We start from the raw sequence: 12,022 nt of genomic DNA, 5'->3' as shown, positions 1-12,022 counted from the left end.
ACCTCAAATTGAGTTTTCACTGACTCTATGTAGAGCAAAGCAGACTGGTATAACTTTGAGCTTTGGAAAAAACCTGTCTCCGTGCATAATTTCTGTTGGCCATCGTTCATACAGTCAACAATCGAGTTCACTGTGTGCTGGGTGGGGCTCGGAACCAGAATAACCTCCAGGCCGGCAGGACTGGCTCCAGCCGTTGCCCCTTCCATCACTTGGGTAGTTTCTCAGAGGCTGTTTTCTTCTTCCTCTGCCTATTTTAAAGGCTCAGAACCTTTCAGCTGTCTCAGCCTAGGAACCACAGAGACTTGTCCTCATCTAAAGGCTTCAGTGGCTCAATTTCCCTTCAAATCACCACTAACGTCACCAAGGTGACAGGTGTGTCAGGTGTCCTCGGATTGGTAGGTGCTGAGAGCAAGGAGTAGCCCTTGGGCCCATCTGGACTTTGTCATTTGGTATAGAGTGACGAGCAAGAGACAAAGACAGAGGCAAAGGGGGACAGAGAGGAACAGATGTCTTGGCGAATAGTAATGACAGCTACAACCACAGTGATAACTGTGTGTGGGTTCTGGTCCCACCACAAACTGCTGTCAACACCTTTAACAATCTCCAGAAGCTGGACGTGACCTCCAGTTTTAGAGACACTCCACAGCCAGCTCTCCCTACCATCTGATAAACATGCACTCTGCCAGAAGCTAGAGAGCCGGACTCCCGGGGACTCACATTCATAACCCTAGTTCTTGGGAAGCTGAGGCAGGAGAACTGCCCTGACTGCGTTGGAAGCCAATCTGGGATACAGGGTAAAACTTTGTCTCAAAAACCAAAACCAAAACAAAAAACGTGTGTGTGTGTGCGTGCGTGTGTGTGTGTATGTGTATGTGTGTGTGTATGTGTGTGTGTGTGTATGTGTGTGTGTATGTGTGTATGTGTGTGTATGTGTGTGTGTGTATGTGTGTGTGTGTATGTGTAAGTACTATGAAACCATAAATGTAAAAGTGGTTAAGATGGAAAAATTCATTATCTATCTATCTATCTATCTATCTATCTATCTATCTATCTATCTATCTATCTATCTAATGATCTATCTATCGCACCATAATAAAGATTGAAAAAGAGATTAAAAAATCAAACAGAATAAGAGAAGCTCTGAACCCCAATAAGGATGAGGAAAACTGTGAGCCACAACAACTTCCCTTTAGAATCTCAAGGCTCCCCCTGGACCAGAGCTGCTCTCACACTCATCTCAACACTAAACGTACTTTAGTTAGTCACCATCAGCTAGCAACCGAAGATTTTACATGAAGATCCCAACAATATAAGCTGCCTATCATGCGGGACCATGTTGCTAGAGTAACACAGTGGATACCAGCTTCTCTAGCTTGGCCACAACAAAGTCACTAGAGTGTGTGTTTCCTGTCACACATGGGATGCCAGACAGGAAGACGGAGTGGAGAAGCCCTAAATCTCATAGGCTAACTATCCTGCCAAGAATAGGAAATGCATATTGAGTGGCGGCCTCTTCTTAAAATCCTGACACTGAACATACATGTTCACCCTGGCTGAAAGCTCCCCTGAGCAAACCCCAAGTTCAGAGCTATTGAACACCTCCATAGTGCAATAGTTGCAGTGGAAAGCAGAGATGTCCCTCTTGGCCCTGCATGAGTCCCCCATGATTTATAGTGAGGGAAGGGATAGAAGGCAGAGAGGGGAAAGACTGCACAGCCGCTGAGTTCCAGCAGATGACGGCCTATGCCACAGTCTCATCCACCAGTGACATATGCCAAGCTGCGCATATGTGTGTGTGTGTGGGGGGGGGGGAGGTTGTCTGTGCTCACCACGGTGGTCGTGCATCCCAGAAGCAGCAGCAGCCCGGGCGATGAAGTGTGCAGAGTCTGCAGCCTCCTCTGGGGAGGGGTCTTTACTCAGGATGATGAGATGTGCCTGTCACCAGACAGAAGAAACAAGTTGTTTACAGGCCTGGCAGCAGCAGTGGGAAACCTTCCTTGCGGTGATAAGCAGGGAGCCAAGGAACTTTCCAGCAAGCTGGGAGGGATGATGGATGAGGAAGTGCAATTTCTTTTGGGATTGAGAAACACTGGCAAACACTGGGTAGAGGCCAGAGCCCTAACACTGCATCCACTGGGCAGTGGATGTGTTGCTGGAGCCTAGCCTTAAAATAAATCTTTTAAAAGCTCATGGTCATTTGAGTCAGCCAAGATGACGGGGATGGGGGTTGGGCTGGGGCAGGGGAGGTTTTAAGAAGTGAAAGGTAGGTGGTGCCAAGGAGGCAGGGAAGCCCAGTTCCTGGCCCTATTGCTTAGCCCAGAACATGGCAGCCTGCTGTCTGATCCCCAGCCCACCTGCCTGCAGCCGCGGTACCATGGAGAGCTGCTCTGTTTCCTTGTAATGAAGTTCATTTTAAGACTGCTTAACAAAAAAACGGTGTTCTGTGAACAAAATAGTAAAAATCTTTTCAAAGGAAATAGGGAATAGAACTCTTCAAAGAGAATCTTACTAACCATCTCTCTGCCAGCATTTTAAACTGAAAAAAAAAAAAAAAATGGAGCTGGAGAGATGGCTCAGCGGTTAAGAGCGCATGCTGTTCTTGCAGAGGACCCAAGTTTGGTTCCCAGCACTGATAATCAGGTAGCTCACAACTGCCTGTAACTCCAGCTCCAGGGGACCTGATGCACCCTTGTATAGGAGGGAGGGGAGGGGTCCGTCCCCACCTTCTGTGTTCTACACACACACACACACACAAACACACACACACACAGTAATAACTAAAAGAAAATAAAGTAAGTAGTATGTTTATATCCCCCCAGCCATCAAAGAACACCTACAGCAGGAGCCATGGGAAGCCAGGCTAAGTGTGGTGAATGGAGATGGTACATTCACTCAAGATGGTGGGCAGTTTGGGATTATTGTCAAAGAGTGTGTATTCCTCACTTACTGTTCTAACTTATTTTAGCTCATACTTTAGCAGGTATAGTCAAGTCCCTCGTGGTGAGAAGGCGTGGTTCCTGGGTGTGAAGGGCATGAGGTCCCTCCTGGTGGGAAGGCGTGGTGATGCGGAGTGAGGCCTTGGGTCACAGTGTTTTCAGTTATGGAGGAGGAGCTTTCTGCTTCCCCTCTCTGTTCTACCTGGACCCTCGTGTGTGGGAGGGAGCCGACCACACCCAGGCATAGACACGGCCCAGGGTGTATAGGTGCTTCCAAATCCAGCCAAGTCGACAACAAGAATAAAACCTCACAGAGGCAGACAGATTGTACCCACAGCCACGAAGACTCAAGCTGGACTTTAGTTTTATTTCACCTGTGACATAACCCTTAATTTAGGGGATACTTCCTATGGCCTTCAATTTCTATGTAAAAACTGGGAGTGCTGAAGGGGCCTGGAATGTTCCCCAGAGGTACATGTGCTAATGGTCAGCCCGGTGCTCCTGAGGGGTGGGAGGTTTTAGGTCACTAGAAGCCTGCTCTGAGAGGGGACCATGCGTCTCCTGGTTCTTCCTCTTTCTGTTTTTCTGACCACCATAAACTGAGTGACATGAACTTCAACCTTCAAAGTATTGACCCAAACTCACCCCTCCTCTTTTTCAAATGGATAGTCTCAAGTTTGTGTTACAACAATGGGCAAATGGTCCAGACGTGACACAGCAAAAGATGGAGATCTGCTCTGATTCAGAGATCTGTCAGCCATGGTGGGAGACCAGGCCAACTGATGCCAGCACACTGCAGGCGCCAGGACTTATGAAAGGGCACCACAGCCGGGTGGTGGGGGTGCCCGGCCTTTAATCCTGGCACTTGGGAGGCAGAGGCAGGTGGATCTCTGTGAGTCCGAGACCAGCCTGATCTACGTAGTGAATTTCAGGACAACCAGGGCTACACAGAGAAACCCTGGCTCAAAAAACAAAAAACACAACGAACAAAAAAGAAAAAAAAGAAATGGCATCCCTGAAGGCCTTCTAGCCCATGCCGAGCAGGACTCTGAGGTTACAATCAAGGCAGGGGAGTACTGCAGCAGTGCCTCCTGGTGAAATCCCAGGGGCCAGCACAAGGCTTCCTGCGATTGGGGAAAAGCTTAGATATGATCGCCCAGGCCACCACAGCTGGCAATGGCTGTTGCTGCTGTGTTGGGACACCCAGAATTCTTAAGCAGGATAGCGAGGATTAAAAACAACTTTTCTTACTACTGGAATTCTTCACAAAGAACTGAATGAGGGAGCTGGGGAAGCCCGAATAGTCACGACCTTCAGTTTGGCACGAAAGAGCCCTGTCTTGAACTCTGATTTGAAATATTACTAAAGTAATAGGTATTTCAACATAGAGTCTCTGGTTGCTCAGACTACAAGAGCCGAAGGATAGAGTCAAGCTATGGAGTGTGTTCTGTGTCTGCAGGAAAAAAGAGAGAATAAAAGAGCCCCTGAGAAGACTGCATGGGGTCAGGCTGTGGGTGTCTCCCCTGGCCATCTACCCACTCAATTCACGGCTGCAGAGCCTACTGCACGATGCTCAGGAAGGCTTCCCTTTACAGAGACTCAACACACCGACACATGCTGATTCTGACTGAATCATAGGCAAATTTAAAGATTTTCTGTTTCTTTTCTATTTGCCATCACAACTCAGAGAGAAAGGTAATAAATCTGCCTATTACAATTACTTTCAAATGAATAATTGCGTGTTCTGAAAAGATCAGAAGTTGCTTTTTTTGGCTTTTTCTTTCCAGTAGCAAAACAACAAAACGCCCACTTAACAATATCAAGAAAATAGGTCTCCAAGGCTTAGAGCGGTGCTTCTAGGCCTTCCTAATGCTGCAACCCTTTAGCACAGCTCTTCATCTCACGGTGACCCCCATAAAATTATTTTCACTGTACTTAATAACTGTAATTTTGCTACCGTTGTGAATCATAATGTAGATATCTGATGTGTGTGATATTGTGGGAACAGGACCAAGGATGTAGGGGGAGAGGCAGGCAATGGTGTCACATGACAAATCCTGGGAATCAGGCTCTGGAGACCAGCACCAGGGTGCAGGTCTGCGTTTATTGCCCACCCCCTAAATCCTTGGCCAATCATATCTCAACACACCATCACCATGCCCAAGTGAAAGTCCTGTCTGATGTGATAGATTACTCGGAAGGAACAGAGTGTGTGTGTGTGGGGGGGGGGGGGGGGCGTTGTCAGGACTTCCTTGAAGGCTAGGGAGGCAGCCACTGCCCCAGCCCTGTTCCGGGAGCCATCTTAGATCTAATGTCACGCATGGCAGATCAGGACACTTCGAGGAGTCTCAGGAGCCTGTTGCACCGTGCTTGCCACACCACTTTTTCCTTCTCAAGGTTGACTTCACCATCCCCCGAATGCTATCTGAAATGCTATCCCAAAGGGTAGCAGCCCACAGGCTGAGAGCCACACTGGCTTAGGGGGAATCTACATTTATCACACAATTGTCCCGACTTCTGCACCCTCCTATGTAAGATGCTAATCCGGTACAAGCAAACATGGATTGTTGATTTCAGAAATCCAGTTCCTGATCTCATTTATTATTTGGTGTCTAAGAAGCGTTCTCAAACCCCGTGCTGGAGGGAGGGAGTGAGTAGTGCAGAACACCCGGGGTGTTTTAAAATGTATCAAATTAGCATCTCATTTATTCAGTAAAATTCCATTCATTTCAACTTAGTTTATCTTATTCCCATTTGGCTCAGTGCTGCTTTAATTTTGAAGTGCTTTCCACTTGTCAGATATTGTGCTAACACTACGAGTTCATATGCAAAAATATCAAGCTGGCTTCAGTTTTAAAGGAGATTACAGATGAGCCGCAAAATGTGGGGTGGTTGGATCTGTGTAGACATAAGAAACTTCTTACTATGTTTTTGCATGCGGCTAACTTCCTCTAGGCATTTCAACTGTTAGGATTTTTAGTGGATATTGAAGAAAGAAAAAGGATGGCACACGCATACAGGTTAGCTAATAGAATGGCCCCATGTACTGATGTCCCACCCCAAGGCTAAGGGCATCTCTGTCTTAGGACGAGGGGATGAAGCTCCTAGTAGATGGTAAGAGGGGGAGAGGAAGGTGTGGCACCACCCCAGTGACCCACGGGGAGGATCCAGGGGAGGCCCTCCCTCCACTCTCCTTCAGTGGCCAGGCTGTCGGTCAGAGAACTCTGATCCTGTCTTGCATCGGCCTCCTGGGTACAGAGCAGGGCTAAGCAGCACAAAGGACACAGAATGAAGTGGAAGGAACGCCTTAAAGCAACACACAGCCCAACTCGCATTGTACCTCCCCGGCTTTTGACAGCCTCAGTTTCCTCTCTATGCCAGGCTTGGCTGCCCAGGGTTCCGTTTGCCCCCCTGATGTCAGGATCGGTTACTCAGTGCCACTGGTGGATCCTCCAGCACACGGGTTCAGGAGCTCCGTATCATCTAGATAGCATCTAGTGTTCTGCTCAGCTGCCCCCCACTGACACTGCTGGGGCGCCCCGGAAACCTACCCCTCTTCCTCATTCACCTGACTGCTGTAGAAGGGTCTCCATGTGACATGAAGGACTGGTGACAAGGACTGAGAGGGGCGGCAGCTCTTGTGTCCCAGGGGACACAATGGCAAGGCTGGGGATTTGGCAGTTGGTCCTGTGGTTGGAAGCACAGCCACAATGTTAGAGCAGTTCTCAGTGAGGAAGTGAATGTCTAGCCAGGCTACACGTGACGGAGGGGCACTGAGGGGCCTGGAGGCGGAGAACACAGGGACGAGAGTCCTGCTGCCTGTGCGGGCTTCCACAGAGCTCAGGGTCAGTCCCCACCGGCTCTCTGCAGCATCACAGCCCCAGGGTAGGGCTTTCCCCTCACGTCTCCTTTCCTATTTTTCATTTATTTGTTTTTCTTTTTCAGGGTCCTATAGCGATATGCTCAAGAGCTGTCATTTTAAAGGTGAGGAAGAATGCTAACTATCCCCAAATTGGACTCTTAAAAGGCTCAACTGGGTTAAAAAGTAAATGCATCTTTAATTACCTCACTAACCCATATCATTTTTTGAAAAATATCTCAGGAGAGTAGCCATGACTGTTCCCTTGATTCCTGTCAAATGACAGAGTGGGTGTTTGTTCTAGTATCTCAGGTGCATTCCTGGAGGAAACCGCAGATTCCTCTGCTCAGATCCATCTGCCAACAGAGGCCCTCAGAGCCAGGGCTGGCAGACCCTTATCTAACTGGGCCTGCTGCCTTGCATCTGTGAAATGTGCACTATTCCTCGAGGAGGAAACTCAGTGGCTAGTAAAAACAGGTAACGGTATTTCTATGTACGCAGAAACACTTGGTAACAGGATACCTGGGTGACTAGGGACAGATTTTCCCCCTCTACCTTGTAACAATTAGGGGAATCATGAATTCAGAGAGAAGTGTATCTTCTATAGCTAAGTATAAACAGAGTAAGTATACAACTGGCTCAGGGAACATTTGTAGACTTAGAGAGTATTTACCTAGACAATGAGAACACACATGGGGTTGGAAATCAAGTCTCAATTTAGGAATAAACAACTAGGGTCTCTGTAAAGCAGAGGCTAGCATGATTGGGGGTGGGAGGTGGGAGAAGGGTGGACATGCGTTCACTTTGCCAAGTATGGTGTTAGACAGATTGTGCACACTATTTTGCTTAACCCAAAGGACCAGTGACAGATACTGCCAGTCCTTGTTACAGTGGAGACATGAAAACACCAAGGTCACATGGTTGGTCAGCACAGGGCAGAGTCGGCCAAGGCCTACAATACACATGCACATGCTGTCTTGGCCCAAACTGTTATCAAACGAGTCAAGCTCACAGAAAGATGACATTCTTATCAGTGTAATGGAAAACTATTTAAGGGTCAGTCAAGGGGGCTACTAAGTATGGGCTCTGCCAAAAACTAGAGTAAACTGGCCAGGGAACAGTGAGGTACCAGTAAATGGGCACCCAGGTTGTTTCTGAGGACCGTGGAAGCCGCACTGAAGGAGGGAAGAAGTAGGGATGGTGGACTGGCGGACAGGACAGGCATCACCAAGTCTTCGGCCTCCTGCGTCAGTTCAAGCTCCTGCCTTCACTTATGGGCTCAGGCCCATCGTCACTGTAAGGCCAGAGCTTTGCTGGCCTTATTTATAACTGACCAGCTTTCCGTTCCTGCCCTGCCATGGATGGCCATTCCATCTTTGGCTTTGAGGTGACAGCCTTATGCAAGACAGGTCAGGTGACAGTGCAGGGTGGCCACTTCCCTTCCTCCCAGTCTCTGTCCAGCAGGGAAGCCTTTTCTGGGGGGCTGAGATAGCTGGAGGGACCAGGGCAAGCAAAGGGCGGTCCTGGAAATCCCAGGGGGGGGGGATTAGGTGAACAGGAAGTCACAACTAAAAATGGACATCCTGGACGAGGCCTGTTTCTTTTAATAGTCACAGAGAACCCTTAGTGGCTTTCCTCCAGGTGCCAGTTTTATCTCCTCCAAAGGGCTCAGGAGAAGTTCCATTATCTATAGGAATTAGCATCTTTATATAGATATCACATAGGAACCACAAAATAGGCATGCCAAGGGCTAATATTTTCATTTGCCTGCAAATTGAGCTTTCTTAAAACTAGATGTTAAATGCATAAAACCATAAGTGGTTGAAAGAAAGAGACAAACTAAAGCAAAACAAAACAGAGAGCTTCCTTCTACTTCCATGCTTCATCCTTCCTTCCACTCCATACCGCAGTCCTTTACTCTGAAGGCCTTCCTGTGCAGTATCGAGAAATACTGATGTGTGTGTGCAAACACATATGCGCACATGTACGCACACACACACACACACACACACACACACACAGCTTCATTTCCCAGGAGACTCCAGCCTGCTGGTGAGTAGTTAAACAGCCATTTTTTTTTTTTTTAAACAACTGAAGTTAAGGATTATAAATGGCCTTTCCTATTTGTTTTCTTTTCTGTAGATTGTTCTTGTCTTTTGTCCATGTATCTCTGAGTTATCTTTTTCATCCAGGTTGTGTAAGACTAGTTTCCCTTTGATGGCTTTTAACTTTATAAACACAGTCACAGAGTCACACTCTTTCATTTTTCATGCCATCAAATATTCTTTCCTTTTGCTCTCCTTTTCTTCTCCTTTACTCTGTCTTCTAATCGATACCCATCGGCAGATATACAAAGGAAGATGTTCAACCAGTGTCAACACTGGGCACCTTCGGGCAGATAAAGTGTCAGTATTCTGACAAAATGAAGATAATTCTAAGGAGACTATTGAACCCCTCCCTTTGGCTACCAGACTATTGAAACCAAGGAATTGCCCCAAGAATCTCATGCTGAAAGAAGGAAAGGGGTAGAGCTTTGGTGCCAGCCAGAGGGGATCTTTTCCCTTGGAAAGAGATTTGCAAGTTGTCAGACAAGCCTGCAGGAGAGACCAGAGCCAAGACAGCGATGACCTTGACCAGGGATGCTCAGTAGTGCAGAGGGCTTGCTTTCCAACGAAATCCAGCCCCCACCTGAGGATCTCGAGGATGGCCTTCAGCTGCGGCTGTCACTGGACCTCTCCTTTTCCATATATATGTGATCACACTGATTAAGGTCTCTGTTTTCTGCTGTTCACTGTTACCCTTCACTGAACTACTGAGAACAATGGGGTGGCTGAGCCAGGCTTGCTAGGGGGCTGTCAGGAGGCAGGCTATCTCAGTTGTCCTTAAGAGCAACAGCAATCTTTTTTTTTTTTTTTTTTTTTTTTTTTGAGACAGGGTTTCTCTNGACAGGGTTTCTCTGTATAGCCCTGGCTGTCCTGGAACTCACTTTGTAGACCAGGCTGGCCTCGAACTCAGAAATCCGCCTGCCTCTGCCTCCCGAGTAATAGCAATCATCTTTATGGCACCCAGACTGATGTTATACTTAGAATTTTGTGTAAAGAATAAAGCCTTCATTACCTTCTCAAGAGATTTGAAAATTTTAACACGAGTCCTATTTGGGTTACTTCTAATAAAATGAATTATGCCTGTGGTAGAGCCACAGCAGATGCTCAGCTGGTGAGAAGTGCCACCACCCACAGAGCCCCTGGAACCAGGTCTGAGCACCTAGCTGTCAGTGAGTGCCCTTGGCTGGTGTGGACTGAAGCCACGTCTTCTGGTCCCACCACCTTTTGTAGAGTGACTGACAAATGCTCTGATTCATGAACCTTTGCTAATCAAAGGTCCCTAATTTTGCAGCTGAGATGCTCTGAAAATCAAACAAGAGAAAAACACCACTCCAGTGTCAGAGAAGCGAAGAGTGATTCAGCCAGGAGAAGTGGGGGCTTCATCCCTGCAAACAGACCAAAGCAGCTGCACGCACAGTGAGGACACCTTGTGACTTTTTAGTTTAGGGAATAAGGCATTACAGGAACATTTGCCTGGCTTTCCCTCAGCAGGCAGACAGGCAGGCAGGCAGGCAGACAGACAGACAGACAGACAGCACTTCTTTTAAGTTCCTGGAACTGCCACCTTTTCCTGTGTGGTGGCTCTGTTGGGCTTCCTTTATATTTTTCCATCTTAATGGGCTACTTCTTAAAATACTATGGAACTTTTCTGCATTCTACTGAAACTAAAATGTCTTTTCCTCTGTGTGTGTTTTTCTCACTCCAAAGGAATGAGGAAAGAAAGCCAACTGTGAAGATAACAAATCCCCATTTGTGTGTATTTAATAAATGCCTATTACCCACGGTTTCCTTGGAGACCTATGGCCACTCTGTTCCCTTCCATACCTCAGGTAAATCTCTTCAAGAAAAGGGAACAGTGATAAGTGTTTAATAATTACTATAAATAAGTAAAAGCAGTTTACCCTGGCAGTGGGCCTGGGAGTTCACAAAGCACTTAGTGTTTTGGAACCTGGAGGAGTTCTGCTAAGTGGAAAGTATCTTTGTAGACTTATTGTTGTTAAAGGGACTGGGTGACTAGCCTATAATCAAAGAGCGCTAAACAGAGAGTCTGGACTCCAAGCCTGATTTTCTGACTTCAAATTCAATGCTATTTTTGCTTTGCCAAATCTCTCCTTATTTAAAACACTCTTTAATCTTTATTAGCCTTAAGAATAAATAAAAATAATACTTAACTATCAAAATTGCCAAGTACTCTAAAAGCAAGTAAATTCTTCTATAACCCAGGTAGGGAGAAAGACATTTAACTTAGATTCTAAATCTAAGTGCAACGAAAGATAAAAATTGGAACATATGAAGACAAATGAATCAGAAAAAAATCACCAATAAGATCAGCAAGGTTGCAACACACAGATAATCATTAAAAAGCATTTATTTTTCTATACTATCAGTGAATACTCAGAAGAAGCAGCTAAGGAAACACTACCTCCTATAATAGCATCAAATGTAACAAACAAATCTGGAAAGATGTCTCAGCACATGAAGACATTTGCCAAGTGTACCAGCTAGCTTTGTGTCAACTTGACACAGCTGGAGTTATCACAGAGAAAGGAGCTTTAGTTGGGGAAGTGCCTCCATGAGATCCAGCTGTGGGGCATTTTCTCAATTAGTGATCAAGGGGGGAGGTCTCCTTGTGGGTGGGACCATCTCTGGGCTGGAGTCTTGGGTTCTATAAGAGAGCAGGCTGAGGGAGCCAGGGGAGGCAAGCCAGTAAAGAACATCCCTCCATGGCCTCTGCATCAGCTCCGGCTTCCTGCCCTGCTTGAATTCCAGTCCTGACTTCCTTTGGTAATGAACAGCAATGTGGAAGTATAAGCCAAATAAACCCTTTCCTCCCCAACCTGCTTCTTGGTCATGATGTTTTGTCCGGGAATAGAAGCCCTGACTAAGACACCAAGCAAGGCTTAGACCCCGAGTTTGGTCCCAGAAACCCAGAGAGGAAGAAGAGAACCACTTTTTAATGTGTGTGGCTGTACTCACACGTATACATCACACACACACACACACACACACACACACACACACACACAGATCATGAATAAAAATGCAATGCCTCTCAAAAATCCAGCATAATTATTTATGGGGAAGAGGTGCAGAGATTGACAAGCTGATCCTAAAATTCCTAG

The 12,022-nt window shown here is 46.7% G+C and overlaps 1 protein-coding gene across 3 annotated transcripts in view; it reads right to left on the bottom strand.

Annotated features, from left to right (window-relative positions):
- The window catches only part of Ttc23 (tetratricopeptide repeat domain 23), a 78,455-nt gene that overhangs the window by 28,113 nt on the left and 38,320 nt on the right, over positions 1 to 12,022 (bottom strand). For all 3 annotated transcript variants that reach the window (XM_029532404.1, XM_029532395.1, XM_021204539.2), the window contains one exon: positions 1,830 to 1,935. In XM_029532404.1, coding sequence (XP_029388264.1) covers positions 1,830 to 1,935 — 106 coding nt within the window. The remainder of the gene's footprint in view (positions 1 to 1,829; positions 1,936 to 12,022) is intronic.

This window comes from Mus pahari, chromosome 1, assembly GCF_900095145.1.
Source record: "Mus pahari chromosome 1, PAHARI_EIJ_v1.1, whole genome shotgun sequence".
Lineage (NCBI taxonomy): Eukaryota > Metazoa > Chordata > Mammalia > Rodentia > Muridae > Mus > Mus pahari.
The sequence above is the reverse complement of the archived record's forward strand: the minus strand, read 5'-3'. Positions and strand labels throughout refer to the sequence as shown.